Here is a 22,205-nt window from a genome sequence, read left to right as displayed (position 1 = left end):
TGTTAGCGATAACTCTTATGCTGGGGCCGCGTTCTCGATTCACTCACAGTATTGCTCCCAGTCAATTTTCCACATTTTATAGAGTGGTTGACAACCGAAAATTTGGTGTCCGGCAGACTGCCATAATTGTCACGTGAGCAGCTTGTAGTACTCTCTGCACACACACACACACACACACACACACACACACACACACACACACATATCACATCACAACAGGGAAAATGCGAAATTCAATGTAAATCGAAATGGCCATGTTTCGTTTGCCAAACAGTATCATGTTCGTTATATGAACTCTCGCAAATGTCTGACGAATCACATCAGTCGTACTATATAATAACACGGCTCTAGCTCTTGACTTTTATAAAAATTGCAAATAATCCCTATTCACGTCATTTAAGCTTATTCATGTGTTTGTTTTCACGGTTGACGTCGTTTTTCTCATGAACAATAAAGACCCATGCATGTAAAGAATCACGTAAATCTCTCTCTCTCTCTCTCTCTCTCTCTCTCTCTCTCTCTCTCTCTCTCTCTCTCTCTCTCTCTCTCTCTCTCTCTCTCTCTCTCTGTGTGTATCGTACACAACTTGTGTTGCATTGCGTGTTCGATGCTCATCGACTGAATGAAATTAAAGAAATACTTCCACACAATTAGATATAGTGTATATTTATTTGTTAAAACACACAATGTACAATCCGAAATGCAAAAGATGAGTGAATGTTCTAAAATATAACATTAATACTTGTATAGTTGCACCAGTTTCAAATATTAACATTTCATTTTCACACTTAGTGTATCCGAATTATAAACCCGTTACGTTATTAAGTCTGAAGATATACCCGATGCCACCAAGAAAATTTGAAATTACCACACTTTCACACAAAATGTAAGAATACTGGCGTTCCGAGCGTCAATAAAATGAATTAGATATTTACAGTACCACAGCTCAAACGCGATTTCAAAGTTATTGCGCCCTCTAGCGGTTCTCCTTTATTAGCGACCCACCGCGTCGCTCTAAACAAAATAATCTGTGTATACGCCCCAGGTTTATTTTTAAAACAAAATATGTGCGTGGAGAAGTACATTTTCACTTCAAAATTGTCGTCTTGTAATACCCCAGGCTGCACTCTATCCCCATCCACATGTCAAGGAAAGGTAGAAACAAAAGAGATGCAAAATTCATGAATTAGAAAAAAGATACTTCAAACTTGTCGGACGGAAGATATGAGCTGTTGCTCTGTTGGGTCAAAGGTGATAACTACTTATCAGAGAATCACAAAATGTTGATTTAATTGTTAACTACTATCTCATAATAAAAGTTTTCAAACAACTACGTTAAATTCAAAAACTGTACATATTGCAGCACACTCGTCAACCGACATTATTAATCAGATGCTGTGAGGAAGGACACTTGAAAAACTTTTCTCTAATCGAGAATTTAAAGGCACAATATTTGGCTGGAATACTGTTTGACAAATTAAACAGTGTATACTGATTATGTCATTTTGTAGTAATGCTGATAATTTCTACCTGTTCATCACAAAATCACCAATTGAAAAAGATCATGTTGAGTTGCATTTGTGTACAGTTCTACAAAATGGCGTTAGTATGTGTTGTGACATCAGTCAGCAGAAATTGCAACGTCACTTTTGGAAACCACTAGTTTTTGTGACGTGTTACACATGAACTGTAGCCATTTGCACAATCATTATGAAATGGTGTAATATATGTATATGTATAGATATAACAAAATAGATTTGGAAGAGCGGCTGTTGATCTCTGGAGCGCAAGGTTAACTGCAAAAAGCACTAGTACACAAAAACAAGTACAGAGCACAGACGTCAGGGATCAAAACTTTCTCTTTCATATCCATTTTTATTGTGCAAATCGTCACATCCTTTAGTGTTTAGATCGATGCATATGGTAGGGGAGTGGGGTTGACATCAGCTTTAAAAGTTTCACTCAGGAATTTGTTGTAATTGATCTTGCCCGTCATATTTTCATCAAAATCTGACATCACGTGGTATACTTCATCCTCATCCATCACAATATTACAGAGTCGAAGCACACTTCGGAATTCCGGAACTGACAAGTAACCGGATCTTTCAGGGTCCAACTTCTTGAACGCTCTTCTGAAGTTACGCCAATCACCAACCAACTGAAGAGAAAGAAAATTGAATTAGTCATATATAAAGTACAAATGTAAACAAGGGATTTCTAAAGCTACCAGAGTGAACAATTTCTTCATCTACATTTGTGAATTTAAGTCTGTCCAAAAATCCAATTTAAAAATCTAGTTTTCATGACCACTATCACCTCCACCACCACCTATACCACCTCCACCCCCACCATCCCCACCACCCCAACCACCAATCCCACCACCACCACCACCACCACTACCACCACCACCACTACCATCACCACCACCACCACCACCACCACCCACCTATCATCATCATGTAGTTTAAAACTACAATTTACTTCACACACAAAGTCATGGCAAGTCAATAGGCACACTTATCTGGCTGTCTATGTCTGTCTCCCTCTTCATCAATGTGTTTGACCGACAGATTGTCTGTCTATCTGTATGTCTGTCTCTACTTGCATGTCTGTCTATCTCTGCTTGTCTGTCTATCTCTATTGTTTGTCTGTCTGTCTCTGCTTGTCTATCTCTGCTTGTTTGTCTGTCTGTCTCTGTCTGTCTGTCTGTCTGTCTGTCTGTCTGTCTGTCTGTCTGTCTCTGCTTGTCTATCTGTTTTTCTGTATGTCTGACTCACCCTTTGTCTAAGTCTAGCAGTAAGGCCACTCAATCCTTTGTGAGGTTCATCTACAATCGGTGCCAAAGGTAAGTCAGCTTGTGGATGTGACATTACGTGGGACATTTGGTTGCCAATGCGATGAGTTTGTTTGCGCATGGCAAATGGTCGCAAGAACTCGATGTAATTTACCCTGCAAAGAGAATTCGTACATTTCAGTGAGTTTGTTTGTTTGCAGTTGTTGTTCTAATAAAAGATAAGTTCTGATTAATCGAGTTAAATTCTGATGCTACAATTGGTGAGGTGAGTACAGGAAAAGCTGAAAAGCTGAAGGTTAAAAGATCAAAAGTAAAACCTAGCTGATGTAAATAGCAGATTTTAATCAGATTGGGTTGAAGTCTTGAATAGTCTGGGTTACCCAGATTCTCATCATTGTGGCTCTTCTTACTCTTTGGGGCTGGTGGATATTAAGCAAGAGCCCCTAACAATGATAGTCTGGGTAACTGAGACTACTCCACAGCAAATTCTGTTAATTTTATTTCTTGATATCAACTAAAATATGACAACATTTCGATTTGTGTCTTACCTTCCATCTCTCTTTGAATCAAATTTCCTGCACAACATTTCCAGTTCATATTCGTTTAGCTGTACACAAAGTTCTTGCAGAATATCTCTAAATTCCGTCCTGCTGACATATCCTGTACCATAAGAATCCAGTTCCAGAAACTCTCGCCTTAAATCATCCCACATGTAGTCAATTTTAGATCGGAGATTATCTTCCAACATATCTGCGGCGCAATTTAATTTACGTGATCTAATCATGTAGTCGGCGTCTCCACGTTTTGGTGGAACTAGTTTGGCATTAGGGAAAGCTGCAGATTTCAATGAGTGGCCAAAATGGCGGACAAACTGAAGAAAGTCGAGGGAACCATGAACATTTGTTATCATAGTGTCCCATAGTTTCCTTATCTCACCTCTTGTAACTTCTGGCCGTACTTCAAACCTAAATGACAAGGTAAAAATATAAATGATGGTCAGAAGAGATTACAAAGTTCAATTTGTTACAATGCTGTTTTCTTGAAACTAACTGTCTTCTTAATCTCAATCTATTTCTCTAAAAACACTTCCCATCCCTGCAACCCCATGTTTATATTCCCATCCCTACAACCCCATGTTTATATTCCCATCCCTGCAACCCCATGTTTACATTCCCATCCCTGCAACCCCATGTTTACATTCCCATCCCTGCAAACCCATGTTTACATTCCCACCCCTGCAACCCCATGTTTACATTCCCATCCGTGCAACCCCATGTTTACATTCCCATCTGTGCAACCCCATGTTTACATTCCCATCTGTGCAACCCCATGTTTACATTCCCATCCGTGCAACCCCATGTTTACATTCCCATCAAATAATTCACCTTCAGCATCATACTTATATTTTTTTAAACAAACAAACAAACAAACAAACTTGACAAAATTCCTCTTACTTCTTCAGAATGTCAAAGAGCATTTCTTGTGTCATTCTCCTTGAGTTCATTTCATCCATTTCATTAAAAGTCTCCTCAACTTCCTGATAATTTTTCTTCAGTACCTTCTTAATGATTCTTTGAAGCTGTAATCAAAGTTAATAATAAGTAAATTAGGTGTGCTGTCAAAAAAAGGAATAAATTGAATCGCACCAGAATTTCCATGTTAGGGCAGCAGGACAATCATCCACCTCAGAATTAAAATTATCTTACTTTGTTTACAATGTCAAACCAATTCTCAGTTAAAATCAAGAAAAAAATCAGGGGGCACCATACAATGTTTTATAATTAGAGGTCCAAATGTTATCAAAATACTAGTTAAGCCATTTTACAATCCAATATGGCTGCCGAATACTACTATACTATGAGAAGGTTGTCAATTTTCTTTAAACAAGGCAACGGCCCACCAAACATCTTTATAATTTCAAAAGAACCAAGAACAAGCTTCCATACAGCAAAGTTTGGAGAAATTTTAGGAACATTGATTTTCAGGGGCACATTTTACCTTAACTAGAAAATAGTAGTATAAGTATATACATAGACCCTACATGAAAAGGATACGTCTCTGCCGGCATTTCTTTGAGACAAAGTCGGTGAGAATCCCTTTAACACCTCGCTAGCAATTGGATTAAAAAACCTGACAGACTCTCTGGCAACGATTAAAATCTTACTGATTCATGCAAAATGCGTGACGCGATTATGTAAACGATGTGTAAATGAACTGACATCGTACGTGTGACTGATCACAATTTTGCATTCAAAAACAAAAATGGCGGATACACCAGTCGAATTTACTGATGTTTTTAGCAATTTTGTGTAAGGTCTATGGTATATACAACAGTCATTTGATTTATAAATCAAACCTACACTACGTTGGGGATAAATTAGGCACTGATATTTTTAAAGGTAGAAATTACTTTAAAACTATCAGACGCCACTCTAATGATTGTTGAAGAAGTTGATTGTCAAAATTCTATCTTGTTTCTTGAATGGATAAGATAGAGCTGTATCTGAAGTCAACATAACCTACCTCCTTAACTGACCGTCCCTTATTAAATTCTTCAAAGTCCATTGGCTCATCTGAATGTACCTTCAGTACATCAGCCTTTCTCTCTACAGGGATTACAGCCGATTTAGCATCGAATAAACTTGGTGCTGCACCCCTAAGATAACAGAGAAGGTTATCAGACATCGTACAAATATTCTTTACTGATGCTTGTGTCGAAAACATTTAGTCAGTTGTTTTATTTGAACTACAAGTAAATGTTTTGGAACGGATGATTCAAAAAACATACACTTCCAATAATTGGTTATTCCTTTTCCTAATTTAAGTTTCTTCACTTTCTTTGAGTTTTGAGGGGAACACAAGCACCAACGAACCTATTGACATGCTGATAGGTGAATCACAATAATGAAATCCGTGACCTAACTTCATCAACAGGTGGTTGAAAACAAAATAAATGCTATTATACATGTTTAACATTGAGGGCGCACTCATTTTGCACAGTAAACTTTAGACTACTATTAAAATATGCCAGCTTTGGTGTCTTATAAATATATACAAATAACGCAACAATATAGACAGATGAATGGACTTAACTTTTTCGTAACAGATTGGGTTAAAAAATTTCTAAAAACTGATATTTGTGAATCAAGTGCACAAGTAAAATGTCAACTGAAAACAGCACATCATGGTTAGTTTTGGGGGTTGGGGTACAGGTAGGGGTGGTGGTTACAGTAGTTTCCTCACATTGACAATGACAAATTCTCTCATTTAGTCACATGACAGCCATAGTAATCAGCATGAACAAAAATAAGAATTTATCACCCAATATTTATCATTGAGGAAAAAAGCAAAATGGAAGACCAAGGCATGATCTGTCACCATGGAAATGTCCCTGATCGACCAGTAACTATTACAGACTGACAACATATAACTTACTTTGTATCAAATTGTGCCATAAACACTGGGTATTTGACCAAGCCTTCATCATCAAGTGGCACTCTGTCAATGAACTCTTGAAACTCTTCATCAGAAATTTCAATCTCAAATCTGCTCTCAATAGCAGCTCTAAATTCTTCCTGAGAGATCCTATCAGTATGCTGTTTGTCAATTTTACTGTTAAAGAAAAGGGGGTAAAAATATCACTCTGTTAGGTTATTATCCAAGCTGCTGTCATGGTTACGTCATGACAATTATTAAAGACAAAACACCCATGATAAGATAAATGCATACTTTTGATGGTTTTGTTTCAGTAAAAGTGTTAGAACATCAGTTTTTGAAACTGTGTGAATCAACAAAACAACCCTGTAAACAGTGACTACTCTCTTTCAAATTTATTGGTAGGAAGACACACTCTGAACAATAAGGTGATCTTTTCAGCACTTACATGTTTTCCCGTCAAATGAATTTTAAATTTTTTTTTTTATTTTTCTGTAACTTATGGTCAGCTACCATCTTTACTTTAGACTGAGATTGGGGATTTGTCAAATACAGTGTCAAAACTGTGGTCAAAAGGTACAGCATTGACATATATTTTCATGAAAATTCATTGTCGATAGATTTCAATACAAGTTTTTAGATGTCATCCAGAACCAGAATATAAGAGATGGCTGCCAACTGAACACACTCCCTATTTTCTATTACTATATATATAGGCAAACTGTACCTACAATTTTACATAGAGGGGTTGCAAATACTTACTGGAATGTCCCAAGTAGTGCCAAGAAATCCCTCTGGAACAAACCCATGACTTTGGCCTCAACTGCTGAAATTGATGACACGGCGGTTGGACTGCCACTGCGTTCACTCTTATTGAATCTACATACGGAAAAAATAGTACCATTTATTATATTTTACCATAATTAGATGTATTGTTCTTTACTTTTTGTTTTTATTTTTGAGATATGCGAGAACAGATATTGTGATATAGCTTTCCTACAAACATAACAAAATGCAAAGAATGAGTACATATTCACATCCATGACACATCAGGTCTATAAATGAGACCCTATTGCAACCGATTTCAGAGTTGTTTTATCAGTGATAGACATTTAAAACTGACTTAAAATCTTCCACTTATCACATATATGAATTCTATTATACACTTGACCATAGCACACAGCATAATGTAATCTGTCAGAAAATATAAAGTACTTCAAGCCATCTGTGTAACAGTAAAGAGTATCATGTGTTCAGTATGTGTATGGTATATGTTGTATTCTGCTGTGTGCTAGGGCCATGGGTAGCTGTGCAGGAATTATATGTCAGTTTTGATATTGTGATAAGAAGAAGACTTTTCAGCACCTTCAAAGTCAGTATTAATTGCCCACCACTTGTAAAACAATGTACTGATCACAGGCATCTTTAGATAACTCTGAAGTTGGTTGTAAGTAATGCACAAAGTGATGGCAAAACAGAGTTTGATTTTTGTTTTTCAAATCAATAAATTGTTAAATCAGTAAATCTAGGTGTAACATGTATAATGAAATGGATGAAATGTAAGGAGAATGTGAGAATTTTACATGTACTTATTGTTTTGTTAACATGCAATACTTCAAAAACTCATCTAAAAGAAACGCTTACTTGTGTTTTGGGTTAGAAAGGATATTGTGTGGCATTCCAGTTTCACTGCGATCCTGGAATCGTCGTAAGAATTCTTTGTATGGTACTTTGTCACCATCTTTCATATCTACACCACATCGTGCACAGAAGTCACCAAGTTGTTTATCATCTAACTTGAGACCAAACTTCTCCAGAACCCTTCTGAAGTCTCCTCGGTCAATCTAGAAAACAAAAGAATAACAATGAAAAGATGTTGGGGGCGCTAAATGAAAACATGTGAAAAGTAATCCTCGATAAAAAGGTTTATTCATTGATAAATATTCATTAAAAAATATGATAAACATAACGAAATGTCATCCCTGATTAGAACACAGAAATAACTGCCTTAAGTCTGATACAAACAAGTATTGATGTGACATTTTCAACGTACCTGGCCTGTTTTCTCACTATCACATTTTTGGAATTCACTCCTCATAGTGGTGCATCCTTCTCTGAATTTATTTTTCAACCATCTTTCGACGTCAAGTGACTTAGCTCGTTCTATTTCTACTCGCTTCATTTTTCGGCCAGCTGTTGAGAAAACCATCATAACCATGTTACAAAGGTCGAGTTGTCATCTCAATGTGGATAGTAAAAATATTAAGTGAATGAAATACCATAATGATTGATTTAATGGGTTAGTCAACAGTACCCCTTTGTGATAACTTTGGAGGAAGGAGTACATTTGATATTTTTTTAGTGTGTTCCTCTCTAGGATCTTTATTTACTTGTTACAACTCGTGTTTATCAATGCATAGTTGTGTCATCTTATTTTGCAATAATTAATGATTTTAAAAATATCAATCTCAGTTCTACGCATAAACCTACAAAAATGCCTTATGAAGTATGGAGGATATGGAACATCGTGCTAGCATTGTATTATGAATCCTTATGCTGGGTTCAAAGTTCAAAGTTGAAAGTTGACACATTTTAAGGGATACATTGTTACTGAAGATTGTAACCATGGAAACTTTGATAACAAAGGTGAAAGGAAAATAAGGAAATCAAAAAGTGGTGTGTGTGTGTGTGTCTGTCTGTCTGTCTGTCTGTGTGTTTCTGTCTGTCTGTATGTTTGCTTGGTTAGATTGTTGTCTGTCTGTTTGCATATGTGTGTGTTTGTTCATTCAACCATTTTGATAAAAACTGATCAAATAATGGCATTGGCAGGTATAGTGAATTCCATGTATTAACTCACATGCTGTTGAATCTGCAGAGTCCAATCTTTGTGCAGGACTCGCTGTCTCTGCTCGGATTGTAATGCCAAGTTTATTCAGCATTTTTGCACCATTGATAACACCAATACCATCAATGTCATATCTAGCAAGGTGAAAAAAACCCACATAATTAGGTAAATAAATGATATTTCTGTTTCAAAAGCAAAAACAAACAATACTTTCTGCTTCAATATATCAATAGTACATGTTTTGCCCACCGATCCAATGCAAACACATAAGGTCCACCAAGTTTCAAAATACTCACCCCACTCCCCCATCCCACTCCACCCCCCACCCCCAACCAACCAACCAACTTGATACTTTGTTCTGTTGAACTAAACATTACCCCATTTACGAAATTTCGAAACAATTTTATTTTAAAAATTAAAATAGCTAAAAAGAAAATTCTGACTAAAGGCAACTAAAAAAACACAAATGGACCGAAAACAAGCAAGAAATTACTACCCCGGTAGTCTGCAAAAAGTACATATAACAGCTCCCAACACAGACTAAGCTGACATAGAGGGCGCACTTACTTTGACCACAATTTCTCAAATTCATCATCCTCCATAAAGAATAACATCTTGTTCAGTACGTTACGGAATTCTGGTTTCAGTATCCTACCAGAACCACCTGGGTTCATTTGTGGAAATAAATCAGCAACGTCTAAGAATCTGAAATTGGAGAAAGGCCGTACAAATTAGTTTCAACCTCGGATTTAGTAACCGTACGAAATTCCACTGTCTTTCTCGTTTAGTAGATACTGTTTTCGAACAAAAAGTACCGAAGCAAGTCTCCAAAATGAACTAATAATCTATCTACCCTTTAAAAAATCAAATGCAACGACAATGTATGAAATAAAGTCCAAGTTCGGATATGACGTGTTATTTTACTAGGAATAGGATATCGCTTGTTGATGCATCGTACAGTGTGTTGAACCTGATGTGGTGTGGTTGCATATAATTATAAGATACACAACGTTAATTTTTTTTGCAGAGGATAAAATGGGTAAAAACGTTAACGTTTCATCAAAAATCAAAGCCATGTTTATGATACATGTACGTTGTGACGTTTACCTTTGTTTGGCCTTTTCTTTGAGATGTAGATGAACCTGGCTGGCTGTCATGGCGATTTTCTCTACATGGTGTCTATTGACAGGATCCATCCATGCTGGCATTTCTGTCGCTACTTGTTCACGGAAAGCCGCGTAAAACTCGTCGAGTCTCACTACTTGTTTTTCACCAAGTTTCAACCTGTAAAAGAAAATGTAATTAGGTACATGGAACGAGTAAACGTAGTCTGTGACATGTGCAAGGTACATCGTGACTGGGCGCCCTCACACATCGGTGATACGTGAGAGGAGGCCGATGAGGGCGGAACTACACGACGTATCTTACAGTCTAAATTTAAGTAAACGGTGTTTCCCAAATTTAACAAAGGATCTAAAGGCCAGGGTTTTAATCCCAGGTTGTCGTATTAGTGTGATCTTATCAGTAGAGCATAACGATTACATAGGATCGTTTACGTTTATTCTGTACCAACTAATTCTATAGCTCTACCATATAACTATTTCTCACACTTAGATTTGAATTTTAATCTGAACTTGGGATATTACTTGTCTGTCACCCTGAGTCGTTTTTTACGGAACATACGTTGTTCTGATAGCTGGAAATTATCCACGATCACAACAAACAGCGTCGGATAGTGTAAGTAAATTTGATTAATAATTCACCAAACTCACAATGTGAATTTAAATGAAACTTTCTGGTTCAATACGTTAACTCATATATTTTTTTAATGGCGGTGAAGGAAATAGTCACGTGCCAGTATGACTGTTTCCATGGTTACGTACCTTGCCATTAGATGGTTGAATTGTTTGGGACCAATGAACTGGCCGACGAATGTGGTAACGATTCGGTGTAAGGCATCTCTGCTAACGGTTCCACGTCCTTCAGGGTCGTTCGATACGAACAATTTTCTGAGTTCGTAGAATCCACGTTTAGCCTTTTCTCGAAGTATCATTTCCAACTACGAAGAAAATGGTTAAAATTTGTGTTACAGTATCGTCATATGATCTAAGGCATAGTCTGCACATTGTTCACAACATTACAGCATTTTACATTGTTACAAAGACAACAGGCTCGGACAAAAAATGGAAAAGTTCCATGGTTTATTTGGTTATTTTGTTACAAATCTAATTGACATCTTGTACCCAACTCTGAAAAAAAGTATGATTCGAGGACACATATTAATATAATTTATGATTATTCTTAATAAAAATTCAATTTGACATTTTGACATAAAATGACTTGAATGCATGTCGTCACTTCCGGTCGATGGAACAGTTGGTTAATAGCTTACCTCATCGACTTCTAACCTAAATCTAGTGTCTGGTCTTTCTGAAGCTCTGGATGCAATACTACAACGGCTTTCTGCACGACTTTGTAGATCTGCTCTAGCTCCTACACGGGATAAAATGGAAAAATAGTCAATTTTATGTACGTATACAGGTAGTTTATAGACTTACATGGTATACCAGTTGGTTTATTCATAGACAGTGTCTATGGTTCATTATTATGGTCATAGGTAGAGATGCATAGGTAGGTATTTCGTCTTAGCTTGCAAATGCTATTGTAAACGATGTATCAAAATCAGTGAGACTAATCACTGATAGACACAATAAAGATAACACAAATATCCCTTACATATATTGCCTGCTCTCTATTTTGTAAATGATAACAAAAAACAAAACACTATACATAGCAGACTCTGTTATTTTTATTGTGTCTTGTATATTTATATTGGTAATCAGTTTTGTTGAAAAAATGTGAAAAATGGCGTTTTTTATTTTAAAAATCTTTGATAACCAAGATCTTTTTATTTGTATATAAATTTTTATATTTATTTGTATAAATAATAAAGTATCATTTTAGCTAAAAATACAGTTTTTTTCAGGGTTTGGTTCATAGACTAATTGTATGACCAGTCTCACTGATATAGACACACAATTTAAATTAATATCATTTGCAAGCTAAGAGGAAATCACCTGTATAACACAAACTATAGACCCCCTATATATCATATTATGCGATAGGGGGCGATGCAGAAACGTGGTGGTGGTGGTGGTGGTGGTGGTGGTGGTGGTGGTGGTGGTGGTGGTGGTGGTGGTGGTGGTGGTGGTGGTGGAAAACGCGATGCATTTTATGAGCGCATGTGTCGGGCTTCTCCGATAGAATATTTTATTTTAAGATGTGTCGTTTTATGATATTTAATAATAGTTTGGGTCTTCGATATCGTGGATATAATGTCTTCAACGTTGTTACGTGTTGGCATAACGCCGAACATCTGTCATTTACAACTCACGACGTTCATCGCAATAAATTTACGTTTCAGCTTATTTATATGTAAATGAATATTGAACAAAATTTGTAGTCGTAAACGTCTATAGAAGGAAGGAAACATAATTCCGTTCCAAAGCATTGCTTTAAGTATGGTAACTATGTCAATTGTAACTAATTATGACGTTGTCATGTGCATTAGTGTCATCCCAGTCAAGTACTGTGTTGTACGGTTGAGAGTCACAAAAGACGGCAATTCTGATTAGCTTATAAACAAAGCATATCTGGGTTTACGCCCTACTTAGCCAATGGCGAATGATGATCTATAGGCATTGTGTCGCCTTGTACTTTCAAGTTGGAACACTTTCAACATACTAGTAGTTTCTGCCATTCATGTGAAATCTAGAACAATGCAAGGGGTACCCGGGGTGCTGAAGGACGTGGGAATTGTCCAAGTTGTGGACTGCTGTGAGCAAAATCAAGTCACGTGAAAACACAGTGTATGAAAGGTGATTTATTGGTTGTATCGATCGATGCAAACACTCCTTTCATTTATGGTCTGTCGAAAGAGAACTCGTAAATTCTCAACCGACAGAATTTATGAAACACCAACATGCACTAAATATGGCCAAATTAGAATGTTTTATCAATCAATCAATCAATCAATCAATCAATCAATCAATCAATCAATCAATCAATCAATCAATCAATCAATCCATCAATCAAGCAATCAAGCAAGCAAGCAATCGAATTTGTATAGCGCCAAAATTTGATACGACATAATGTTCTATGGCGCTGAACAGGAACATTTATAGTAGATCGTAGTAAAAGTTAGAAAGGTCTTGTAAACAGATATAGCGACGTCTTGATATCCTTCTTGAATTTATCGACAGTGAGTGGTGAACGAAGTTCAAGTGGTTTACTGTTTCATAAGAGGGGCGCTTCTTTAGAGAACGCACACTCACCATATGACTTTGTATTACAACGGTGTACATGAAGTAGACTTGAGCGAAGTGAGTTGCAGGTTTAGTGTTAATCAAGTCAGCAATGTAACCAGGAGTAGTGTTATTGACAGCTTTGTAGAGTCAGTAGTACTTTGTATTGAATTTATTTCACAACACTGTCACTAAAATGCCGAGTTTTCTATTACATTTAATATACAATATTACGAGGTGATATGTTCAATAACACACTCCATAACAAAATTGGTTCAACTCTTTTATAGGGTATATACGAATTAATGTTATACTTCAAGTCTTTTAAAACGTGTTATGATATCACCTTGGAGAAACTTCAATTTTCATTAGCAACTCGTTCATATTATTACCTTGTTAATATTAAATAAACACTTTATACAAAAAGTATCGATCTGCTGTTATTACTTAGGGAATCCAACTCGGAAATTCGTCATTCAATTGGAATGGACGTAAGAGTGATGTCACACCAGTAAATTCATTTAAAATGTAAACACAGACGTAAAAGAAGTCTAGCTAACGAGAAAACGGAGTAGAAATGTGACTAGGTCTTTGCTTTCCAACGTGTGTTTGCAAACCACAGACGAAATACCGTGTTTTGAATACCGTGCATATCGTGTATTGATTCCAGTTAGACGTTTTCATTTCGTACAAAACGTTGAAAGCATTTCAAATAAGTTTTCCTTTATATTATTGAACGATTGACATTTATAATGTTCAACTTTATAAAAACGAGACATGTTATTCAAACAAAACGTCGCCTTGCAATCGATACTTCTATCAAGTTAATATAATGGCTCTGTTTTTACCCGCAGGTTCACTGTCCTTGATTCAGTTTATAGTTGCTAGGCAACCTCAAAGATGGCGGCGCTATCAGGCTGACAACAGAAAATGAATGGGACCCAAAAAGGAAACAAATTCAATCATGTCAGCTTTGTACGTCGTTAACTTGAAAGACACGAGTCTAGCTTTAAGAGTTCTGTTTCCTGTGTCCTTACGGTGAATGGGTTTGGAACTCAACATTCATACTCGAAAACCGCCACGTTTTGTACAAACAGCGTGTGTCCCTTGTCGCATTTCTAAAGCTATTTAATTTCAAAAACCACTTTACATTATCAAATAACCTTTACAAAGACAACATCTCGGGTAGAAATAATAGAATTCCCAATAATGAAATCTTAACTGAAATTCCTCGACGTTATTAAATTCCATATAATTCAATAAAGCTTGGTGAAACTTTAGAAGTCTTGTCAACAGTTGACCAAGTGTAAATTTGTATTAAGCGGTTTTCTAAAAAGCGTTTCAACTACTGTAAATGTCCAATCTGTAGAAGTTTGTACGTTTGTCGATACGGTGACACATATGAAGGTATCATCTTACTAAGCATGTAGGCCAATACCATTTTAATATTCACTTTTAATTAAACCGTCGAAAGACTATATTCGAATGACAACCTGTTGTCAGACACGAGAATTGCTGCTTTTAATATAATAGCCTTCGTCACCACTCCAGAATACTCATAGTCACTCTACCAGGGTGAACCGTGGTAGGGCAAGCATAGTAATATAAACCAACAACTACCACTGTGTTTGTTTGTAGTAGGTGAATTTGTATAATCATTGTCATCACTATCCCCCCCCCCTATAAAATGATGACCTGGGCGTTCACGCCATTAAAGTCTGCATCAGATTTCATTCTAACGGTATCTTACAGAATTCTTGTAGATACAGGGGTTGAATGCAAGCAATTGTGGGTGATATCCCAAGTTGTTGGTTTATCCATAGACAGTGGAGCTCCACTGTCTATGGTTTATCTCACAAGAAACATATTCTACTTCTAGGCTAGATCTCATCAAAGCCTATTCAACAAACTGGACGAGGGTAACCAAATATTTATGGAAATTAACCACTTCTTTCAAAAAGACTGGATGTGAACCAAGTAATCAGTGAACGTACAATTGGTTCTTGACACGACAATGAGAGAAATACTTTTGTGCTGCCTGAATTTGTGCACTTGGTGTGTTAGTCTTTAAATAGAAAATCGCCAGTTTGTTTGATATTGACACATTCGTGACATGTCCGTCTCTAACACCAAACCATAATCATAGTAAACACTGTGGCATGGTGACAGATTTCAAGCTTTTAATACGCACAATCTGCCTACAAATAGTCACACCATCACTTTGAAAGTACAAAGCCTTTTATTTGTGGAGTAGGTACATACATTCTTTATTGGACGTTTTATAGTATCTTGAATACTCAATCGAGGGATTTACCGAACGTATACTCTAACCACAACTGTGAAGTATTGTAAAGGGCGATAGGAATACATGTATTTCATAATACCGCTTAGATTTCGCCTCTAAGCCTCAAACAGTGGGAGGGGGACCTTTACCTGACCTTACATTTTGACAGAGACACCCTGCTGTGGTGTGCTATGACCCAATTTGTAGAACAGCATACTCTTTTATCACACTGTTGTGTGCAAACGTTCTGTTGTTAGTATTTGCCGACCAAACACGACGTTCTCTAGTTCTGTATGATTTTGCTGTCTGTATACACTCCCACGTACATTCGATGACTAATACGTAATGACAGCAAAAAGTTTCAACGTCTGGTTTTTATTTTCCTCTCGTTGAAAACATCATGTCAGACTTGATAGGAACGACATTGAGTGGCTAGTGCAGCGTCTATGGTTACCATTGTAGATGACATATCTACGTTATCTAGATCCCTGCGTGCCACTTTCTACCAAACAGGCTATTTAGAAATGTCAGTAAGCTTATGACATTTGTAAATACATACTGTGTTAAAATAGCATGTACACTCATATACAGAATTGTAACATATCTTTAGATGTGCTGCTGTCGCGATCGTTTCAATTCTTGGACCGTATTTACACCTTCATGTCTTTTTACGCTAGTACCCTGGGGGTAGTAGCAGACAGTATAACTCACAGATACGTAACACGAAAATGTCATCGAACTATTTGGTTTTCGGTTTGCACTATTGTTTCAAACACCACCCCCACCCCCCATCTTCCCCGGCGAGTCAACTCACAATTTGTATAGACACTGAATAAATATAACACATCTATCCGTTGTTTAAAAAAATCATGAACTCAAATATTTTGTTTGTAAACTGGCTGTTAGCTATTTATGTTGGACGGGTTACTATTTGCCTCAAGTTATCACATAACAATATCGTAGCCTTATTGCTTGGAATAATCTCGACTAAATATCTGCCCTGATTGTGTGGTTTGTCCTTATATTACTAAACGTATCAACGCCGTAGACACGCTATTTACACAATACCGCTGTAGCCAAGACGATATCAATCGATTCAATCTATCGTACCCCTTCTCGTACATAATTCAACAATTTGTCAGATTCGATATTCACCAATCAAGGTCTTCAGAATTCACTGTTGATGTTATCAATCATTTAATAAAGCTAAATGCATAATGAATTTAATTATGTTGTGGTTACTAATTACATTGTGTTCGATCTGTACCTATAGACCAGTTTTTCGTCAAGTCGAGAGATGGCGAGTGACGTCACGTCATGCGCAGACACCAAAGTTCAAGTAGTAGTTGCCTGGCCAGTCAGCGTATCACATCAGTACAGTTCAAGCCGTTGTATAGTTTTTAACACTTATAAATTATACCTAGTTTGTCCCTCATATCATACCCATCATCAAAATACTAGGTCTCCGCCATAATTAAAGTTTAAAATATGTAACCAATTGCTTTGCTTTTCATTCATGCCTGATCACGTGGTCAGATTTCAGAGTGATAATTGCATTTAATTTGCCCCTCTCAATCCACCCCCACCCCTCCCTTGGCACTATATGAGCAAATAAGGAATCAGTTAGCTACAAGCTACCATGTTCAGCTTTTAATAGCTAACGACTGTCCTACAAGTAAGACAGGCTAGGATTTAAAGTTTGCTCCTGGAGAAAACTACGACAGAAGGTGTTACTAAAATGGTCTATCTAAAACGGTATATTTGAATAACTGCTCAAGAATAAATATTATTCTGTAATTTTAGTATTTTTTTAAATTCAACAGTCTACCCAGTCACGTAGCTTTTCAGTTACCAACAAAATGGCGGATAACAAATCCACCTCAGGGGATTTCACAAGGGTTGCATGGCAGCATCATTATAATATCAATACGATACTATGGGTAACAGAGCAAGACTGCTATTGAAAAAAAAACACACTATGCATTATTGGTTTAGAGAAAAATTGTTCAAAAATGCAAATAGCTGTCCTTTCTTCTTCCTATTTTCGTTCGGAGAGGTGACTCGGTCATTCACAGGACTGTGGTACTTTCTAGATATGTGCATTTGGCATTAAATTTGCTTGTAGCCCCCCAAAACACATCCTCGTGGTAACTTGGAATATAACCCCCCCCCCCCCAACATGAACATTTCAACTGCCAGCATGGATGGTGCTTAAACTTGAGCATGCGCAAACATTTTCGGATTTCTAATTGATCTCCCTATTATAATTTTACATTTATATTATTTATTTTCAAACTATTTAGATTTGGTTGTCATTTAGGATATGGCAAAGTAGGATTACAGATACAAGTAGTAATACTACTAGTTTTTTTTTCTTTTTTTAAGATGATTAATAGATAAAATAATCTGGTTAATTCAGATTATGTCAAAGCAAATAACTTTATCTGATAATGTGATATGAATATAACTGTACATGATATAAATAGTAATCCGAATACGGTATCTGATACTGTGTCATAATGACACTTCACGCCACCTACCCATGTCAACATAAAATGTCAGATTATTTCCCTATTTTACGGATTAGCACTGATGGAGGGGGGGGGTAAATGTAAATATCCGTGAAGAACAATAAAAATGCACATCAAAACGTAATATTATGATATATATTTTAGTTTACACTTGACTCAGATTATGGTTAATTCTCAAAAAGAGAGAAGCACAATTTTTAATGAATTGGGTTTAAAAGGTATGCATTAAGTTTCACAAGAAAATGTATATTAGAATTAATAAGAAAGAGATGGTCAAATTAAAACAAAAATCTTTACTGCTTCAATAAATTTTAAACTCGAGTTCCTGAACATGCGTTTCGGTTACATTATCCGGCCGTCCGCGTGTCACTATGAGAGCATTGATTATACAACGTACTTGTTTATTATTCCTAATCAAATGCACAATATACTCCAAATCTACTCACATTTAAACGACCCGTGTTTTTAAAGAATATTGGTTTCACTGTTGATATTTTTTTGCAAAGCAAACAAGTTAAAAGTGTTATTTAAATCCCGTAGTTTCAATTCTATTATGGCATTGACCCCATCCACGTTATGTCTTGCCATGGGTCGAAACTGGACTTGAATATTGATTACAATGGGTCACTCCGTAGGCAACCCCCTATTGTATACTTATGTAATCGTACACCAAAAAGTAAACAGCCAAACAAAAACACATGTTAAATATGAATGGATACCTATGAAATAGATATGATTCGAACCGTTGTCATGGATATGGAAATACATACATATCAGTCTTACCTAATAAATCAAAGTGTACAAATGTATTTTATCTTGTAAGGAACTACGCTATTTTTGTGGTGTTTGAACACGTTTCTATGTATTTGTACATGTATGTTGTCGTTGATATCATGGCGGTAGGAAGGACCTCTATGTTTATATGTACGAAGAAAATAACATCTGTGGTTGGACAAGTCTGTCCTTTCTTAGATCAGAAAACGGAGTCTTCCTAAGAGTGAAAACACATACGTTTTCAGCATATGTCTAGACCGCATACAAACTTGAATTTGCCAATTCCGTAAAAATACCCTAACATTTCATTTGTCAACAAAAAATGTGCAGAAGAACATAAATTCAACTTATGTACATATTGCGTTTAGGGTATAATTTTATTAATATGTTGGTAATTCAGTAACTACCCGTCAATAGTACTTAAACCAATTATGTGACCAAACACCCTGAGTAATTATGGCATGTTGACGATACATGACCAAAACATTGCACTTTTGTTGTAGGGTTAGGCTTGTTTCACAATTTCAGTATCTTGTTTAAGAGATAATGAACTGTGGACATCACTTTTTATAATCTACTTGTTGATTTATTTCACATCGTTTTGATACAAGTAATGGGCGGTAGACCTTACAATTTGTTTGCGACTTCGTGGTATTCAAAGTGGCTAGTCGACACAATTGTATATAATAGCAACCACACGTACTCGACTAAGAATCGTGACCTCTGACCTATGCTCACCAAGGCTTTCTTTAGTTCTTTTGTGGCGCTCAAATTTTATCATTCTTGGGCACAAAACGTGGAGTGAACCCATGCCTTTAAATTTCCAAAGTATTTTGCGAAGTAAGCTTCTGCAGAATACCATAATCGTGAAACAACAGTAGCGAGCGTTAGTAATCCACAGGTAAATATTATACGGTGTACTGTGTAAACACTGTAGCAAACAACGCAGTAATTCGAGAGATGATTATTCCTTTAAATTGAGAAAATATGAAGGAAAACTAAATCTAACTAATTCTTCTTAGGCATACAACCAGTTCTTCCTATGTGTGTTTACCAATTCAAAATGATAAGGTGTATTTGAACTTCCGGGCGTGGTTTAAATGAAAGACTATAATTCACTATAAACCTCAAGCCCACACAGATAACATCAAACTTCAAGTTCAATATCATAGTTTATATTTCTGTAAGGTATCTTTCGTATTGGAGTGGTCGTATAATTGTGTTCGTGTAACAGGTGTGTTGCTGACATAATGTAAGCTCGTAAACACGGGTTTCATAGTTATCGCGCCTTCGATTCAATCATCTTTATGTGTTCAAGAAATGTTCCATTCATCACTGAAATTTTAATTTGTTATATCTGAACTTTGTAAAAAATAAAGTAACCAGTATGTGTCTCTGTTGTATATGAAGAGACTGTTCGGTAGCATGACACGACATTTTTAACATTGCTATGTCAACTCGGCGATCTTTGAGACTGGACGGCCATGTTGACAAGGGCCCTATTAAAGTACTCACCGAATACTGGTAGTTTAGTTTTGGCTGGATCTCCAACAGTTACCTCTATACCCTCTGGAATGGTTGGCGAGAAGGGACCAGGTATCCGTGGAAGGGTTCGTTTTAAGTCCAGGGATTCATGTAAAGTGCCCTTTCCAGCGGCGGACCGCGATAGTCTGGGCGTAACGAAGGGAATTTCGCTGGCTGGTCGTGGTGCTGGGTTCGATGACGGCCTGTCCCCTGCTCGACTTGAAAGTCCACGAACGTTCAATTTCTCTGGATTTCCCAGACGAGACAACGGGTGAGGGATCTCAGGAAGATTTCCAATTCTTGCTTGACTCATTTGAGTCGAAGGACGTTGTTGAACACCGGCCTGCGACATGTTTCTGACGACTTAAAATGTCTGTCTACAGGACAGGTTGTTCGATGAACATACAGAGTGTTTCGCCTGGCTAGCTCCAATACACACGAGCCTGCTTTGGTAATCAAACAATCGCCGTTGTTACTGGCAACGTTTGGCCTCATTGAATTGCTAACGAGGTGGCTTGGCGGCTATTCCAACAATGCTCTAATCGTTCGCCTATTCAGTACGAAACAATAGACTTCGGCATTGCTTTTATTAACAAAGTATTTTCTATACCAAGTTACGTCTTTGGGAGTACGAATCTGTTTTCTCACAGCACACAAAAAGCACTAGACTGATAAAGTGATAGTAGTTCGTATACGGATATCCAATATTTTTGACGCCCTTTTCATTTAAGTTTTTTGAAAATCTTAGTACTTCGGGACATGAAGTTAGGAAGGACCATGGTCGGGACAAGTGAATGCCCGAGATAACATAGATTATATTTCACTGTTACCATGGCATCAAATTTCAAAGTTGTCTCGTAAATGTTCAAATAAGACAAGAATTTCTGGATTTTTAGGACACAAGTAGTCACATTCCACGTTGTTGTTCTTTACGTGGATTACAGGGGATTTTTACATGTCAACATAGCAAGACACCTTAGAAAGTAGAACTTAAGATCTGAATCATGTATGTATTACGTAGTTCTATAGTTTAGATTATAATCCATTTCGTGGCCCTTTTTCGTATTCTATTATTCACCTGGTAGTAAACAGTGCTGTTGCACACTAACTGCTATACACACACCATAGTCAACCAGAGCCCTCCTTGACATGACACAGGGTTGGAGAAACAAGTGCGCCGGTGACCTTCGAACAGGTGGTTGATTTGAGGGACGCCAACAACGGCAAAGTTTGACAATTGTCTGATGCTCGATCATGTGAAGTCCCTCTCCAACTGCATGAATTGGCCAACACGCACTGACGTGACTATGTGACCCTGGTATCTTTCGGACAAAATTGAAATATGTATAAAATTATACAACTTTATCAGAAAGTGTTCTAAATAATTAAAGTCCGTCTTCTGCATACACGATAATAATTGTACGGGGTGATACGTGGTATTGACATTTGTCCATGGCATAAAATTGAATGTTTAATACCAGTCAATGGTTAAATACTAGGCATATTTTCTGCAATATGGATTACAAAAGTCCCCTATTTCTCGCGACTTCCTTGCCCTGGCCGTGCCTTACATAGGGACAAATGTCACGAGTCTGGCAGCAAGACTAGTGTTGACAGTGCAGCGATATATTTTTTTACAATTCAACAGCGCCCCCAGTGTCATTGTTTATGACGAGACGTGCCTCATCACAAGCAATGAACTTACCTGATAAGA

The 22,205-nt window shown here is 36.9% G+C and overlaps 1 protein-coding gene across 1 annotated transcript; it reads right to left on the bottom strand.

Annotated features, from left to right (window-relative positions):
• Positions 1-700: 700 nt before the first annotated feature.
• LOC144452154 (EF-hand calcium-binding domain-containing protein 6-like) lies at positions 701-20,913 on the bottom strand. The gene is made up of 15 exons (XM_078143192.1): positions 20,483-20,913; positions 11,467-11,567; positions 10,958-11,133; positions 10,182-10,358; positions 9,642-9,779; positions 9,087-9,208; positions 8,283-8,422; positions 7,874-8,073; positions 6,992-7,108; positions 6,230-6,406; positions 5,318-5,450; positions 4,249-4,373; positions 3,343-3,759; positions 2,778-2,949; positions 701-2,158 (listed from the first exon to the last, which is right to left on the bottom strand). The coding sequence occupies exons 1-15, from the start codon at positions 20,841-20,843 to the stop codon at positions 1,907-1,909; spliced, it is 2,808 nt and encodes a 935-aa protein (XP_077999318.1). The 5' UTR covers positions 20,844-20,913; the 3' UTR covers positions 701-1,906.
• Between the last annotated feature and the right edge of the window lie 1,292 nt (positions 20,914-22,205).

This window comes from Glandiceps talaboti, chromosome 22 (assembly GCF_964340395.1).
Source record: "Glandiceps talaboti chromosome 22, keGlaTala1.1, whole genome shotgun sequence".
NCBI lineage: Eukaryota > Metazoa > Hemichordata > Enteropneusta > Spengelidae > Glandiceps > Glandiceps talaboti.
This window is presented reverse-complemented; position numbering and strand designations above follow the sequence as displayed.